The sequence below is a fragment of the Conger conger genome, chromosome 7 (assembly GCF_963514075.1).
Source record: "Conger conger chromosome 7, fConCon1.1, whole genome shotgun sequence".
Lineage (NCBI taxonomy): Eukaryota > Metazoa > Chordata > Actinopteri > Anguilliformes > Congridae > Conger > Conger conger.
The window spans coordinates 63,677,427-63,696,963 of NC_083766.1; the positions used below are offsets into that span (position 1 = coordinate 63,677,427).

A 19,537-nucleotide genomic window follows, 5' to 3' on the forward strand; every position below is an offset into this window, starting at 1 on the left:
CTGAGTGCTACAGAACTCCAGCGTGACTGAGTGCTACAGAACTCCAGCGTCACTGAGTGCTACAGAACTCCAGCGTCACTGAGTGCTACAGAACTCCAGCGTGACTGAGTGCTACAGAACTCCAGCGTGACTGAGTGCTACAGAACTCCGGCGTGACTGAGTGCTACAGAACTCCAGCGTGACTGAGAGCTACAGAACTCCAGCGTCACTGAGTGCTACAGAACTCCAGCGTGACTGCATCGATGCTTGTTCAGTCCAGTCATGTGACATGACATCTTTATGCCAGGGTCATGTGACAACACTAACTCTTCTGCCCTTTCCAATGGTTAGCTGTAGGTTTCTCTACCAAAACCCCAAACTCCAACCAAAGACATATCACAAGAGCGTGATGCCTTTTTGAAAGAGGGGTTAATGCTGAGAGGAAGAAGGCTTGATATATATATTTTTTAAGTTGGTTGGTAAAGAGGCTCTTTGATTTGAAATGTGATATTTATTGATGGCATGAACTATCACCTAAAACATCAAAAGTATTTTCCCGAAATGTATTTTATGAAAAGACTGTCCCTATTGTGAATAATGTAAATAAACAACAATGAATGTAATTTTGCTTCCCCACCCCCGACGCACGCACACACGCACACACACACACAGGCTTGTCCCCAGTTTGACTGGTGTGCATTCCCTCTAAAACATCCGTGTTACCCACCTTCACCACTAGGGGGTGTTAAGTTTAACAGTCATTACATTACGTTACGTTACGTTACATTAATGGCATTTGGCAGACGCTCTTATCCAGAGCGGCAAATCCACTTATATATCCCCTAAATTTACTTTTCCTGAAGCAGATGAAGCTCTGCAACTGCTCTGTTATTAATGTTGTATTTTCATTTAAAAACACCAGTATTGACTTCAAGGAGAAAACCTCACCCGTGTAGTTTTGTGGATCGTATGCGACCAACACACACACACACACACACACGCGCCTCCATCCTGTCCTGTTCCAGGGTATTTGCGATTGCACTGTACAGGATGCAGGTCTCTTTTTGTTACAGATATTTTTTTGATATTTTTTTGGTGTCATTGAGATGGGTTCAGATCTTGTTTGTGAAACACTTTGTATATTATTTTTGTACAAAACAAAAAAGAAATTAAAAATGTGCAAATGTTACTTGTATACGTTAACTTTCAGACCAATTATCTGTGTTTTTTAATAAAACGGAAAACAGAACAAGAGTTACTTTATTTTTCTGTCCTTCAGTATTCGTGTCCTGTGTGCAGCAGTTAGTTTGATTCGGGGTGAAAATGGGGACAAACTGAAGGACCGGCTCCGTTTCCCAAGTTGAGATTGCTGTTCCCATGGCAACAGCATTGTTGCACACCAAATTCTCTTTGATTGGTGCACCCCAGGGAAGAGAGGACTATTTTTTGGGGTGAACAGAACCTCAGCTCCCATTGGCTAAGATGTTATAGCAAAAGAACGCTCTGGATGCAACGGCTGCCCAATGGACGTCCCTATTGGCTGAGCGGGGAAACGCGGGACGTCCCTATTGGCTGAGCGGGGAAATGCGGGACGTCCCTATTGGCTGAGCGGGGAAACGCAGGACGTCCCTATTGGCTGAGCGGGGAAACGCGGGACATCCCTATTGGCTGAGCCGGGGAAATGCGGGACGTCCCTATTGGCTGAGTGGGGAAATGCGGGACGTCCCTATTGGCTGAGCCGGGGGAACGTAGATAACTGGCATTGGGGAGGACAGGCTACTCGCACCCCAATTCCCGTACAGAATGCTCCGGACTGCTGAATCCTTATTGGTCCATTTGTTTCCCTAGCAGGCAGGGTGGGGCAGGATCCCCCCCCATGTTGGGCACAGTCTCTTTGTACTGTTTTTTTCCTTCCATAAATATTGAAATGAAATATTTTCCTGGCTACATGGCTTTTAATTCTGTGTTAATTTATGCCCCGTATTCCATTTCACAAAACATACAGGAACCATCCATACGTAGAACTTTCTGGACCCTCAGTAATGCTCGCAACCAGGCTCATTACAGCCCTTTCCCACTGTAGAGCTGAACCAGGCTCATTACAGCCCTTTCCCACTGTAGAGCTGAACCAGGCTGGCTCATTATAGCCCTTTCCCCCTGTAGAGCTGAACCAGGCTGGCTCATTACAGCCCTTTCCCCCTGTAGAGCTGAACCAGGCTGGCTCATTACAGCCCTTTCCCACTGTAGAGCTGAACCAGGCTGGCTCATTATAGCCCTTTCCCACTGTAGAGCTGAACCAGGCTGGCTCATTATAGCCCTTTCCCACTGTAGAGCTGAACCAGGCTGGCTCATTATAGCCCTTTCCCCCTGTAGAGCTGAACCAGGCTGGCTCATTATAGCCCTCTCCCACTGTAGAGCTGAACCAGGCTGGCTCATTATAGCCCTTTCCCCTGTAGAGCTGAACCAGGCTGGCTCATTACAGCCCTCTCCCACTGTAGAGCTGAACCAGGCTGGCTCATTATAGCCCTTTCCCCTGTAGAGCTGAACCAGGCTGGCTCATTACAGCCCTCTCCCACTGTAGAGCTGAACCAGGCTGGCTCATTATAGCCCTTTCCCCTGTAGAGCTGAACCAGGCTGGCTCATTACAGCCCTTTCCCACTGTAGAGCTGAACCAGGCTGGCTCATTATAGCCCTTTTCCACAGTAGAGCTGAACCAGGCTGGCTCATTATAGCCCTTTCCCACTGTAGAGCTGAACCAGGCTGGCTCATTACAGCCCTTTCCCACTGTAGAGCTGAACCAGGCTGGCTCATTATAGCCCTTTCCCACTGTAGAGCTGAACCAGGCTGACTCATTATAGCCCTTTCCCCCTGTAGAGCTGAACCAGGCTGAACCAGGCTGGCTCATTATAGCCCTTTCCCACTGTAGAGCTGAACCAGGCTCATTACAGCCCTTTCCCACTGTAGAGCTGAACCAGGCTGTCTCATTATAGCCCTTTCCCACTGTAGAGCTGAACCAGGCTGGCTCATTACAGCCATTTCCCACTGTAGAGCTGAACCAGGCTGGCTCATTATAGCCCTTTCCCACTGTAGAGCTGGACCAGGCTGGCTCATTATAGCCCTTTCCCACTGTAGAGCTGAACCAGGCTGGCTCATTATAGCCCTTTCCCCCTGTAGAGCTGAACCAGGCTGGCTCATTATAGCCCTTTCCCCCTGTAGAGCTGAACCAGGCTGGCTTATTATAGCCCTTTCCCACTGTAGAGCTGAACCAGGCTGTCTCATTATAGCCCTTTCCCACTGTAGAGCTGAACCAGGCTGTCTCATTATAGCCCTTTCCCACTGTAGAGCTGAACCAGGCTGGCTCATTATAGCCCTTTCCCACTGTAGAGCTGAACCAGGCTGGCTCATTATAGCCCTTTCCCACTGTAGAGCTGAACCAGGCTGGCTCATTATAGCCCTTTCCCCCTGTAGAGCTGAACCAGGCTGTCTCTTTATAGCCCTTTCCCCCTGTAGAGCTGAACCAGGTGTTATCACTAAAACGTTTTTTACTTCCTAACACTGCTGCTGGGATTATTAAAGCAAATATTGCAAAACTATTTTCTTGAAATAAAGGACACAAAACAAATTAAATTTATTTCAACATTTCTATTTCTATAATATCGTGCTTTGTTATGTAGGCTAATGTGCGGAGATGTGTTACATCCTCAAAGTGCTCACACGTGCAAAAACAAGACCAACAACAAAATGGAGCAAATGGCTAAAGAAAGTGCAACATTTTAAAACCCTTTCCTACCTCTGCCTGCTCCGGCCACGTGGAGTCCACCCTCTCACACTGGAGTGATACAACTGCAGCTTCTACAATGGCCGCAATTATTCCCCCAATACAGTCTTTATCGTCTTCCTAAAACGATTGCAATTCATTAATCTTAATTATTGCATATGAAAACTCCAGTCATGTTGTTTCACTAACTACCAGCAGGGGGGGGGGCAGTGTTGGTTTGTTACTCTGTGAACATGGAGCTAATTTAAGTGGTTCTGTTTGAGTTCTGGCTTACTTCAGCAGCCTTCCGCTTGGGGAATGTGAGAACAGCTGTGACAGTACTCTGTAGCCTTACTGAGCTTATCTCAAACTGTAAAGGTTTAAACAGTGCAACATGTGCCAATACATTTTCTACAAGTTTCAGGACCTCAAAGTTCAAATTTGTCTTGGCAGGATTAAACATTTATTGTTCATGGTGATATATTCTGAATAAATTATTTCACATTGAGTAACTCCCCCCCCCCCCCCCCCCCGAGAGGTTCAGACGGAGTCTCCTGCATGGAAATAAAGAGCCCCCCCTCTTTCTCTGTCCCTCTATCTCTGTCGCTCTACCCCCCCCCCCCCCCTCCCCCTCCCCCCTGAGTGTCTGAGAGTGACTGAGAGCAGGAATGTGGGGGGAGGGTGAGTGACCCAAACTCAAGGCTAAAGTGGCCCTAACAGAATAACTTCACACTGTTTCCACAACAACCTATTACAGCCTACATTCCAGCCCTGGTGGGGTGTGTGTGTGTGTGTGTGCGTGGGTGTGTGGGGGGAGAGGGAGAAAAAGAGAGAGAGGGAGAGATAGAGGGAGAGAGAGAGGGAGGAATTTAATGATTTAGGCAAAAGGCTTCAAATCTCATGTGTCTCATTTTGGTTTAGGGTAATCTGAATCTGAATCAGAATCTGAATCTGAATGGATTCTTCACAGTGCTGTGGTCTCTGTATGTGCACACACACACATACACACACACATGCTTGCGCAAACATGCTGTACACTCACACACATGCACACGTGAATGCACACACATGCTCACATACATACTACTGCACATAAAGCATCCCCTTGCATGCACACACACCACCACACACTCCTTCACATAAATACTACCTTGCACACACAAACACACACACACGTTCACAAACACACTCACACACTCTCAGACACACACACACTCACAGCATTGGAGGTTCAGGGTTTGAGTGTTGGAGGTTCAGGGTTGGTGGTTCAGGGTTTGAGTGTTGGTGGTTCAGGGTTGGAGGTTCAGGGTTTGAGTGTTGGAGGTTCAGGGTTGGAGGTTCAGGGTTTGAGTGTTGGAGGTTCAGGGTTGGTGGTTCAGGGTTTGAGTGTTGGAGGTTCAGGGTTGGTGGTTCAGGGTTTGAGGGTTGGAGGTTCAGGGTTGGTGGTTCAGGGTTTGAGTGTTGGAGGTTCAGGGTTGGTGGTTCAGGGTTTGAGTGTTGGAGATTCAGGGTTTGAGGGTTGGAGGTTCAGGGTTGAGCTGAGGTGGAGAGGCCTCGTGGGGGGAGGTAAATAATGAAAAAGTGGATTTGTGTTGAGTAACAATACCCCCCCTGAGACTTACTCAACACAAATTCACTTTTTTTTCTATTATTTTCCTTTCCTGTCTCTCTCTCTCTCTCTCTCTCTGCTGATGTAGAAGCAGCATCTGGTAATAATTAAGCAGACCCCCCCTCCCTCTCCTCCTGCTGTTTCCAGCTCCCTCCCTCTCTCCCTCCCTCCCTCCCTCTGTACTGGCCCTAGCATCCCCCTCTCCCTCTCTCACTCTCTGAAGGCAGGATGAAGTACAGGGCATTGATGTGGGTCTCTTTCGGGCTGGTTCTACTGCTGGGATGGGCACAGGCCCAGAGCCAACCGAGAACTACACAGAGAACCAACTACACCAGGTCAGTGTGTGTGTGTGTGTGTCAGAGAAACAGCCTATATATACGCGTGTGTGCGAGAGCTTGTATATGCATGTGTGTGGGTGAAAGTGTGCGCAAGAGCCTGTGTGTGTGCGTGTGCGTGTGTGTGTGTGTGTGTGCAAGTCTGTTTTTACAACTAAGCGGAGAGCATTCAGCCTTACAGTCTATTAATATTAAATTATTTCACACACCTCTCTCTCTCTGTTAATCTGAAGTTATTTCACACACATCTCTCTCTGGTAATCTCACTCTGTCTCTCCCTGTGAAAGGGGTGCTTTTTCGAGGCTTCAGTTGTAAATATTTATATTTTTATTTGTGTTATTGTTTTACTGTTTATTGGCTTGTGACGGCGATAAAACTGGGGTGAGAGTCTGGCCTCCCCTGGTCCAGACGTCCCGCAGGGCTGCAGAGATGGTTCTGGAGTGTGGTTGTACTCAGGATGACGGGGGGTGGTTTGGGGGTGCGGCCTGCTGGCCTGGCCCTTGTCTGTGTGGGAGGGCGCATAGTTGTGTGTTTATGCATTGTGGGCTCGCTCTCTGCAGCAGCACGGACGGCGTCATCATGGCGTTGTGGAAAGTTTCTCGCCCTCTGCACTGCTCTTTTCTCAGGAAAAACCACGGAGGAAAAAAAATGTTATTATGTGCATTATATTAACATGTCTTTTAGAGAAATGCTGTTGTGTAACTAACAGAAACAGCACAGAGAGAGCAGCAGCAGACAGAGATCAGCACACAGAGATCAGTGGCAGAGGGATTAGCACACAGAGATCAGTGGCAGAGGGATTAGCACACAGAGATCAGCGGCAGAGGGATTAGAAGCACACTGCTTGCAGCACTTACTCAAGGGCATGTCAGATTCAGGGACATGTCTCGTGTCTCAGTTTAGTCACATGAATATATATTCGTGAAAATATGTTGGCACTAGTTTAGGTCTGAAAAATTTCCATGAAGGCAAAGCTGTTTTCCACAGGATTAAAAAAACGTTTGAGCAGACACAAGTGGGGGGGTGGGGGGGTGGTGCAGGAAGGACAGAGAGGGGGGCAGAATGAGATGGACAGAGAGGGAGAGGGAGAGAAAGAACAGACATGAGAGGAGGACAAAATGACAGAACCCCCGCCCCCCCCTTCAGTCACTGAACCTGGGGACACTTCAGGGGGCGAGAGATCATCTTACAGGATGTGACTCAGTGTGTGTGTGTGTGTGCATACTGTATTTTTGTCCATGTGTGTTTCTTTGTATTTGTGTGTCTGTGCAGCAACAAACACCCTCAAAGCACAACAGTTTATCCCTCTCACTTCTCTGTAAACGCGCTGACGTTGAAACGCCATTGGCTGTGGCGATTAGAACCGATTTTCAATCAATGAGCTTGAATTAGTGCACAGCTTTATTATACAGCTGTGCGATGTGTTGGTACAGAGTGTCGGCCGTCAACTGTATATCTTGAATTGATGGAATATAAACGCAGGCAGAGGGTGAGTCAACATGTCAGTGAGCCTTTTTCAATGACAGGAAGGGATTTACATTCATCTTGTAACAATGTTTTTACACAAAAATCGTACCTATTGTACCTTTAACCCTCTCTCTCACCTCTCCCTCTCCAGACCTGTGTTTGTATGTGTGTGTGCATTTGTGTGTGTGTGTGTGTGTGTGTGCACCTTCAAGCAGCACCTCTCCCCATCCCTCCCTACCTCCCTGTGAACCCTAATTGTCGTCTCTGTGACTTGCTTTGCGTATCGGTATTCTTAGTTGGCTAGGTAAGCAGTGTTTGGGTAGTTAACTTTGGTCACTTTTGCTCTGTTTCTTTGTTCTCAAAAACAAAAAAAACAAAAAAACAAAAAGGCCCTCGTCCTTATCTTTGTTGTACAGGTAGCAGTTGAAATTGTACTTCCCTCTAGGGTCTTTCAGCGAACTTATCCCTGGTTATGGGTATGCACTTTGTTGTACGTCGCTCTGGATAAGAGCGTCTGCCAAATGCCAATAATGTAATGTAATGTAATGTGTGAGTGTGTGTGTGTGTATGTGTGTACGTGTGTATGTGAGTGTGTGTGTGTGTGTGTGTGAGTGTGCATTAACCCTCTCTCACCTCTCCCTTTCCAGGCCTGTGTTTAATTGTGGGGGTCACTTTGTGACGGACTCGGGGTTTGTGGGTAGTGAGGGCTTCCCCAGCTACTACAAGCCCGACAGCAAGTGCACCTGGTACATCACGGTGAGCGCCGGCCACAGCAGCCCAGGTCGGGCAGCATAGGCACCAGGGTACACTGACGGGGGCCATCTTGGCTCTGATCATCATATCACACCAAAGCTCATATCACGCCATTCTGGCTCCGGGTGCAGCGGAGGCTCACGCGCAGTGTCTCCCCCTACAGGTCCCCGAGGGTAACGTAGTCCTGCTGTCCTTCCGGGTCTTCGACCTGGAGGCCGACCCCAACTGTCGCTATGACTACGTGGACGTGTACAACGGCCACGCCTACACCATGCAGAAGCTGGGCCGGTTCTGCGGAACGTTCCGGCCCGGCGCCCTCATGTCCACCAGCAACACCATGATGGTGGAGATGGCGTCCGATGCTGCCACGGGGGGGCGCGGCTTTGTGGCGTACTTCAACGCAGCCAAGCCCCACGTGGACGGTAAGCTCCGCCCACAAGTCATCCTGCCGTTCAGCAACTTCTCACATCCTGGGGCCTGTTCAAATGGACAAGGTTTTGCTCCGGTGTCAGGGTTGAACAATTTTGGGTTTCCTCCCAACAATGTGCGACATTTCGCAACAGGCTTTGAGGTTTGTTCCCATCTGGTGGGTGTGTCGGGGGTGTAGCCCAATCAATAATCATGTAGATCTATTCGTTAAAGCTGGAGAATGCCTTCTCACACGCTATTGGAGTAAACTCAGTCAGCCCACGGTTTAAAACAGGATGTTCAACGCGCCTCCGTTTCTGTTTAAATAAACATTTTGGGATGTTTTGTCAGGGCTGATTGTGACCCTGGTTTAGTGTCTGATATCTTTTAGTTTTAAGGATTGAATGATTTTTCCAAGTATATTTATGCTAATCACGTTATGGTTTTTTCCTTTGTTTTGGAATGAGGATTTATGAAAATCAATGAACATGCACAAGCATTTCTGCCATTTACCAGCTGCTCTCAAATCCACACAAGCCTGAGAAAGCAACATTTATCATTGCCTCCCATCTCACTGTCCTCTCGTTTTCCATTTTCCCTCCCCTCCCTCTCTCTCTCTCTCCCCCTCCCTCCCCCCTCCCTCTCTCTCTCAGAAAACCAGTTCTGTGGCGGGAGGATGACCAAACCGCAGGGTTCTCTGAAGACGCCAAACTGGCCGGAGAAGAACTACCCAGCAGGCATCAGCTGCTCCTGGCACATCACCGTGGAGCCCGACATGGTCATATCCCACAATCCCCTGCGTGTTTATCTCCTCTGTCCTTGTGTTTATTTTCACTCAGACCCCACCAACGTCGAATTCTGCACTTTGTCCGTCCGTCCGTCTGGTTCTACTGCACTGGAGCATTCCTGTACTCGTTGAATCCATATATATATATATATATATATATGATTCATATAATGATGCATTATGTTGTGTTGCTGCAGATAATCGAGGTGAAGTTTGAAAAGTTCGACCTGGAGCTCGACAGCTACTGCCGCTTCGACTACGTGGCGTTCTTCAATGGCGGCGAGAAAGACGATTCGCGGAGGATCGGGAGGTACTGCGGAGACCACCTGCCCGGGTGAGTCTCACGGAACCTTCCGGAAGCGTGGCGGACAGCTCCAGCTTCCCGCCAAGTTCAGGGCTGGGGTCCCCAAACCTGGTCCTAGAGAACCGCAGGGTCTGCTGGGGTCCCCAAACCTGGTCCTAGAGAACCGCAGGGTCTGCTGGGGTCCCCAAACCTGGTCCTAGAGAACCGCAGGGTCTGCTGGGGTCCCCAAACCTGGTCCTGGAGAGACACAGGGTCTGCTGCTCTTCATCGTGACTTCTTATTCTAGTCGAGTTTCCTAAAACAGTTTCATAGATATATTCCATCAGATTAATCTACAAGGCCCAAGTCCTTATCTTTGTGGTCATTCCTAGCTCTTCAAACTGTACTTCCCTCTAGGGTCTTTCAGCGCACTTGTCCCTGGTGGTGGGTATGCACTTAGCGCTTTGTTGTACGTTGCTCTGGATAAGAGCGTCTGCCAAATGGCAGTAATGTTATGTCATGACTCAGTGCTTACATTAATTACAATGATCAATTACAACGGTTGATTACAGTGAACCTGCTTCAACTACATTCTTGGGTCTGAAATGTTTGTGAATTTCCCTGATATTAATGCAAATCCATGTGCCCTTTGCCCCTGGCATCCCCTGGCTCCGCCCACAGAGACATTGTGACCAATGGGAACGAGCTCCTGGTGCAGTTCGTGTCTGACCTCAGTGTGACCTCGGATGGCTTCATGGCCAGTTACTCCAGCATTGCCCGCGGGTCCAGGGAGCCCACAGTGGGGGGGAACATCGGGATAGGACCCCATGTGGAGTCTGGACCCCCCAAACCCAAGCCCCCGCCACAGCCTCGCCCCGCCCCCTCCACACCCAAACCACCCCCTCCCCCCCAGCCGGAGCCCACCACACCCAAACCAGAGGTCCCAGAACGCCCCTCACCGCCCAGAACCCGGCCCGTCACTCCTGGGGGGACCAGGAAGGTGGTGGTGAAGAAGCCCCTCCCCGGGAGAAAGAGTGAGTGCCTGATGATTGGGTGATTAAATGAGTAAGCTGATTGGGTGGGATGATGTTTTACACGTTTTGCGTTATAATTGGACTGGTTAGCGCAGGCTATAGCCTAGTGGCTAAGGTGCTTGACTGGAACCTGGAAGGTTGATGGTTCAAGCCCCAGTGCAGCCACCATAAGATCAGCTGTTGGGCTCTTGAGCAAGGCGCTTAACCCCACACTGCTCCAGAGGGGATGAGCCCTGCTTAGTTCCTCTGATCAACTGCAAGTCGCTTTGGATAAAAGCATCAACCAAAAAACGGTATGAAAGTTGTGTTCTGATTTTGTGCATGCGTTTGATGGCGTCTGTGCATATGTGCAATGTGCATGCATTGATGGGTTGTGTGTGTGTGTGTGTGTTGGTTATGTGTGTGCGTTGATGGGTTGTGTGTGTGTGTGTGCGTTGATGGCATGTGTGTTTATTGGCAGACACACCCCAGAACCCCCTGTGTGCAGGAGAGTGTACACGGGCGGGAAACATCCAGACCAGCTTCTGCAACAGTGAATTCGGTGAGTAACACACCTGTACCCACATCTTACCTGTAACACATCTGTACCTGCCTAACATCAACCCCACAACTCACTGTGGGTCAGTACCCGTCAGTATCCGTGTGTACCTGAGTTTGTGGGTATCCGTGTGTACCTGAGTTTGTGGGTATCCGTGTGTACCTGAGTTTGTGGGTATCCGTGTGTACCTGAGTTTGTGGGTATCCGTGTGTACCTGAGTTTGTGGGTATCTGTGCTATTGCTATGAACTGGCCTCCACGTCAGCTTAATGCGCATTCATTTTTTCCTGAAAAAGTCTGATGGCACCACCTGGTGGCCGTATGTGGTTCAGGCTGTCGTGTGGCAGTGGTTCAGGCTGCACGGCTGTGTGAAATCAGAGACAGGAGGAAACATCTGGTGCTGGACAGGACGCAGTGGAGAAAAGAATGATCGCAGTTTTTGGACATTTTTTTTGTGACCGTCGCTTACAGCACGAGACTGAGGGGTACAGCGGCTCTACCCTTAGGGGTACAGCGGCTCTACCCAATCCAGGATATAAGCTGGCAACCTCTACTGCCTACATATGCTGTACAGTGGCACAGTTACCACGGTTACCTCGCAAGGAGGAGGTTCGGTTTTCCTCCAACAATGCAGAGATGGCAGCCCAAATCTGTCTCCCTGGCTAACTCACATTCTTTTAGAAATGTTATATACACACACACACACACACACACACACACACTATAATGTGCTTTGTGCCAATACAAAAAAATATATAAAACAGTTGTTTCAGAGGCACAGTGGCTGGTGTGAATGCATGTAGCGTGTGAATGTGTGTAGCGTGTGAATGTGTGTAGCGTGTGAATGTGTGTAGTGTGTGAATGTGTGTAGTGTGTGAATGTGTGTGGTGTGTGAATGTGTGTGGTGTGTGAATGTGTGTAGTGTGTGAATGTGTGTGGTGTGTGAATGCATGTAGTGTGTGAATGTGTGTAGCGGGTGAATGTGTGTGGTGTGTGAATGCATGTAGCGTGTGAATGCGTGTAGCGTGTGAATGTGTGTAGCGTGTGAATGTGTGTAGTGTGTGAATGAGTGTAGTGTGTGAATGTGTGTAGTATGTGAATGAGTGTAGCGTGTGAATGTGTATGGCGTGTGAATGCCTGTAGTGTGTAGCGTGTGATTGCGTGTAGCGTGTGAATGCCTGTAGCGTGTAGCGTGTGATTGCGTATAGCGTGTGAATGCGTGGAGTGTGTGACTGCGTGTGGCGTGTGAATGCGTGGAGTGTGTGACTGCGTGTGGCGTGTGAATGCGTGGAGCGTGTGAATGCGTGTAGCGTGTGACTGCGTGTAGCGTGTGAAGGTAATGATGTGTCTCCGCAGTGATCACCGGGAAGGTGACGGCCATAACGCCGGCGGTCAGGGGCAGTGTGAGCGTCAGCGTGTCCCTCATTAAGGCCTACAAGGCCGGCCAGCTCACCATCACACAGGCTGGGGAGGCCATGTCTGTGCGCCTGCTGTCCACCTGCAAGAAGTGCCCACTGCTCCGGAGAGGTACCATTTCTAACACACACTATACACTCTATATACACACACTATACACACACTATACACTCTGTATACACACACTATACACTATACACACACTATACACTCTATATACACACACTATACACTCTATATACACACACTATACACTCTATATACACACACTATACACACACTATACACTCTATATACACACACTATACACACACTATACACTATACACTCTATATACACACACTATACACTATACACACACTATACACTCTATATACACACACTATACACTATACACTCTATATACACACACTATACACTATACACACACTATACACACACTATACACTCTATATACACACACTATACACACACTATACACTATACACTCTATATACACACACTATACACTATACACACACTATACACTCTATATACACACTATACACACACTATACACTCTATATACACACACTATACACTCTATATACACACACTATACACACACTATACACTCTATATACACACACACTATACACACATTATACACTATACACTCTATATACACACACTATACACTATACACACACTATACACTCTATATACACACACTATACACACAATATACACTCTATATACACACACTATACACTCTATATACACACACTATACACACATTATACACTATACACTCTATATACACACACTATACACTATACACACACTATACACTCTATATACACACACTATACACACACTATACACTCTATATACACACACTATACACACACTATACACTCTATATACACACACTATAGACTCTATATACACACACTATATACACACACTATACACTCACTACACACACTCTATATACACACATTATACACTCTATATACACACACTATACACACTATATACACACTATACACACACTATACACTCGATATACACACACTATACACACACTATACACTCTATACACTACACACTATACACTCTGTATACACACACTACACACACTATACACTCTATACACTACACACATACTATACAATCTATATACACACTATACACACACTATATACTATACACTCTATATACACACACTATACACACACTATATACTATACACTCTATATACACACATTATACACACACTACACACACTATACACACTACACACACTACACACACACACTATATACTATACACTCTATATACACACACTACACACACACTACACACACTATACACTATATACACACACACTATACACACTCTATACTCTATACACACACTATACACTACACACTACAAACACACTACACACACTATACACTCTATATACACACACTATACACACACTATACACTCTATATGCACACACTACACACTATATACACACACTGCACACACTATACACACTCTATACACTACACACACTATATACACACACTACACACACTATACACTACACACACACTACACACTACAAACACACTATACACACACTATACACACACTACACACTACAAACACACTACACACACTACACACTACAAACACACTATACACACTACACACACACTACACACACTGTACACTACACACACACTACACACTACACACACTATACACTCTATATACACACTATACACACACTATACACTCTATATGCACACACTACACACACTATACACACTATATACACACACTGCACACACACTATACACACTCTATACACTACACCCACTATATACACACACTACACACACTATATACACACACTACACACACACTATACAGACTCTATACTCTATACACACACTATACACTACACACTACAAACACACTACACACACTATACACTCTATATACACACACTATACACACTATACACTCTATATGCACACACTACACACACTATATACACACACACTGCACACACTATACACACTCTATACACTACACATACTATATACACACTACACACACTGTACACTACACACACACTACACACTACAAACACACTATACACACACTATACACACACTACACACTACAAACACACTACACACACACTACACACTACAAACACACTATACACACTACACACACTGTACACTACACACACACTACACGCTACACACACTATACACTCTATATACACACTATACACACTATACACTCTATATGCACACACTACACACACTATACACACTATATACACACACTACAAACACACTATACACACACTACACACTACAAACACACTATACACACTACACACACACACTGTACACTACACACACACTACACACACTATACACACTATATACACACACTGCACACACACTATACACACTCTATACACTACACCCACTATATACACACACTACACACACTACACACTACAAACACACTATACACACACTACACACACACTACACACTACAAACACACTATACACACACTACACACACTGTACACTACACACACACTACACACACTATACACACTATATACACACACTATACACTACACACACACACTACACACTATACACTACAAACACACTTTACACACACACACTATACACTATACACACTACACACTCTATACACACTACACACACTATATACTATACACTATATACACACACTATACACTCTATATACACACACTACACACTCTATATACACATTACACACTGCACACACTAGACACTACACACACTATACACTACACATTATACACTATACACACTATATACAGACTATATACTATACACACACGCAACACACTATAAACTATACACACACTATACACACTCTATACACTATACACAGACTATACACAGACTATACACTATACACACACTATACACATACTATACAATATAGACTATACAGACACTATATAGTCTATACACACACTATACAAACACACACACTATACACACTACACACACTACACACTATATACTATACACAGCATACACACACACTATACACACTACACACACACACACTACACACACTATACTCAGCATACACACACTATACACTATACACACACTATACACAGCATACACACTATACACACTATACACAGTATACACACACTACACACACACTATACACTATACACACACACTATACACAGCATACACACTATACACAGCATACACACACGCTATACACACACTATACACAGCATACACACACGCTATACACACACTATACACAGCATACACACACGCTATACACACACTATACACAGCATACACACACTATACACACACTATACACAGCATACACACACTATACACACACTATACACAGCATACACACACGCTATACACACACTATACACAGCATACACACACTATACACACACTATACACAGCATACACACACTATACACACACTATACACAGCATACACACACGCTATACACACACTATACACAGCATACACACACGCTATACACACACTATACACAGCATACACACACTATACACACACTATACACAGCATACACACACTATACACACACACTATACACAGCATACACACACTATACACACTATACACAGCATACACACACTATACACACACTATACACTCTATATACACACTATACAAACACACTATACACACACTACACACACTGTACACTACACACACACTACACACACTATACACACTATATACACACACTATACACTACACACACACACTACACACTATACACTACAAACACACTTTACACACACACACTATACACTATACACACTACACACTCTATACACACTACACACACTATATACTATACACTATATACACACACTATACACTCTATATACACACACTACACACTCTATATACACATTACACACTGCACACACTAGACACTACACACACTATACACTACACATTATACACTATACACACTATATACAGACTATATACTATACACACACGCAACACACTATAAACTATACACACACTATACACACTCTATACACTATACACAGACTATACACAGACTATACACTATACACACACTATACACATACTATACAATATAGACTATACAGACACTATATAGTCTATACACACACTATACAAACACACACACTATACACACTACACACACTACACACTATATACTATACACAGCATACACACACACTATACACACTACACACACACACACTACACACACTATACTCAGCATACACACACTATACACTATACACACACTATACACAGCATACACACTATACACACTATACACAGTATACACACACTACACACACACTATACACTATACACACACACTATACACAGCATACACACTATACACAGCATACACACACGCTATACACACACTATACACAGCATACACACACGCTATACACACACTATACACAGCATACACACACGCTATACACACACTATACACAGCATACACACACTATACACACACTATACACAGCATACACACACTATACACACACTATACACAGCATACACACACGCTATACACACACTATACACAGCATACACACACTATACACACACTATACACAGCATACACACACTATACACACACTATACACAGCATACACACACGCTATACACACACTATACACAGCATACACACACGCTATACACACACTATACACAGCATACACACACTATACACACACTATACACAGCATACACACACTATACACACACACTATACACAGCATACACACACTATACACACTATACACAGCATACACACACTATACACACACTATACACTCTATATACACACTATACACACACACTATACACACTATACACTATACACACACACTATACACAGCATACACACTATACACAGCATACACACACGCTATACACACACTATACACAGCATACACACACTATACACACACTATACACAGCATACACACACTATACACACACTATACACAGCATACACACACTATACACACACTATACACAGCATACACACACTATACACACACTATACACAGCATACACACACTATACACACACTATACACAGCATACACACACTATACACACACACTGCAGTCCACATGCACAAAGTGGCCCCCATTGTGGAGGCACACAGCTCAGCATGTTGTATAGTTGTGAAGCAAAATTCTTCTCTCTCTTCCTCTCTCCTTCTCTCGCCCTCTCCCATTTTCCACTCCTCTCTCCCATCTCTCTTCCCTCCTCTCTATCTCCCCCTCACTCTCCCCTCTCTTCCTCTCTCCCTCCCCCTCCTCTCTCCCTCCCCCTCCTCTCCCTCTCCCCGTCTCTCCCCCTCTCTCCCCTCCTCTCTCTCACTCTCTCAGGGATGAACTACATCCTGATGGGGCAGGTGGATGAGAATGGGCGTGGCACTCTGGTCCCTGGCAGTTTCACTCTCTTGTACAAGGCAGCAGCACAGAAGCATCTGACCAATCTCAGCAGGCGGCCCTGCTGACCTCACAGCCCCCGGCCAATCAGAACGTCCCCAATCCCACCACAGACTTTTACCCCAAACGAAATTAAAAGTTCAAGTTTACAGCTCCAATAACAGTCCTGGGTCCCGTTTCACAAAGCAGAGTTATCTGGATCACTGCACTGAGTAAAACCTGGAATCTTCCCAAATCTGGAACATGGACTGAAGTAAAAAGAGCTGTTCCGGGTTGCACTCAGTGCAGCCATTCAGCTGTAGTCCTGCTTCGTGAAACACCTCCCAGGTCAGATCTTCCAAGAACCAAAAGTTTCAGAGCGTACATACTGTGCTTCGCCATTCCTGCCATCTTTAAACTAAACGCCTGGCGGGGGTCGTCACCTGGGGGGTCGTCACCTGGGGGGTCGTCACCTGGGGGGTCGTCACCTGGGGGGTCATCACCTGGGGGGTCGTCACCTGGGGGGTCGTCACCTGGGGGGTCCCATCAGAGCACCCCCCCCCCCCCTTTATCTTCCAAGTACTGAAATTATATTTTGTATTACTGTCATGTTATACACACAGATGTCATTGCTATATTTGATTGTAATTTATGATGTCGCCTAATTAAAGGGTTTATTACACTTTGAGGCTGAGCAGTGATTGTTACCTTCTGATGAAATCCGCAGCAGAAACGGTCGGTGGTCCGGCAAGCTGGATATTTCATCCCAATATTTCATGTGAAACCCTCGGTCGGGACAGGCTGCACGGACGTGGCGTGCCAGAGGAGGGCGACACCGAGCAGCATATGACCCTGCTAAGAGCTTTCTGTGGGGAACATTACGATCACATTACCCACTGTGGAATTAGCCCGTAAAGTTTGGGGCTAAATGTTCCTCTTTGCTCCAGTTAAAATACACTGTAAAACCAGGGGGCAGCTTTCGAGCTAGTAGCTTCAGCAATTGATACGAGGTCACCCCCTGGTGATACCAATATTTTCTAGGCTACATATTTCTTTATATTGATTTTTTTATTTACCAAAAAATGCTCTGACGTGAAATCGTTGCGCCCTCGTTTGGCACATGAAACTGCAGCCCTGTGTGGCAAAATATTCTCCCCTACTGTTTCTACACTCAGGCCAGAACATCTCTATTACATACACTAAGGCTAGAACATCTCTATTACATACACTAAGGCTAGAACATCTCTATTACACACACTAAGGCTAGAACATCTCTATTACATACACTAAGGCTAGAACATCTCTTTTACATACACTAAGGCTAGAACATCTCTATTACATACACTAAGGCTAGAACATCTCTAGTATACACTAAGGCCAGAACATCTCTATTACACACACAAAGGCTAGAACATCTCTATTACATACACTAAGGCTAGAACATCTCTATTACATACACTAAGGCTAGAACATCTCTTTTACATACACTAAGGCTAGAACTTGTATGCAGATGTCAGCAAGTTCAGTTCATTTAAACCAAAGTAGCCACCTGTTATAAACACCCAATGAGCACCAGGCTTTGCTTTAAAAGGCTGACTTCTCAATGCATGCATCCTTATTAAACTATCGGAGTCTGTGTGTAGTCT

The 19,537-nt window shown here is 45.7% G+C and overlaps 2 protein-coding genes across 2 annotated transcripts in view; both read left to right on the top strand.

Moving 5' to 3' along the window:
* The window catches only part of per1a (period circadian clock 1a), a 23,508-nt gene extending 21,592 nt beyond the window's left edge, over window positions 1–1,916 (top strand). Inside the window, 1 exon segment of the mRNA XM_061247642.1 lies at window positions 1–1,916. This exon segment is cut by the window's left edge and continues 1,160 nt beyond it. The gene's annotated coding sequence lies outside the window, so the exon portion shown is untranslated.
* A 3,620-nt stretch (window positions 1,917–5,536) lies between these two features.
* pcolcea (procollagen C-endopeptidase enhancer a) lies at window positions 5,537–18,363 on the top strand. Its single transcript, XM_061248669.1, has 9 exons — window positions 5,537–5,680; window positions 7,795–7,903; window positions 8,064–8,322; window positions 8,962–9,086; window positions 9,293–9,429; window positions 10,060–10,412; window positions 10,873–10,953; window positions 12,306–12,476; window positions 17,850–18,363. Exons 1-9 carry the CDS (start codon window positions 5,574–5,576, stop codon window positions 17,978–17,980), a joined length of 1,473 nt encoding a protein of 490 aa, XP_061104653.1. The 5' UTR covers window positions 5,537–5,573; the 3' UTR covers window positions 17,981–18,363.
* The last annotated feature ends 1,174 nt before the right edge of the window (window positions 18,364–19,537 follow it).

What these genes read in the sequence shown, in the direction of transcription:
- pcolcea (XM_061248669.1), top strand. Translation starts at nt 5,574, where the DNA reads ATGAAGTACAGGGCATTGATGTGGGTCTCTTTCGGGCTGGTTCTACTG. An exon ending in AGCCAAGCCCCACGTGGACG is followed by an intron (nt 8,323 to 8,961) that starts GTAAGCTCCGCC and finishes TCTCTCTCTCAG; the next exon opens with AAAACCAGTTCTGTGGCGGG. An exon ending in TCACCGTGGAGCCCGACATG is followed by an intron (nt 9,087 to 9,292) that starts GTCATATCCCAC and finishes GTGTTGCTGCAG; the next exon opens with ATAATCGAGGTGAAGTTTGA.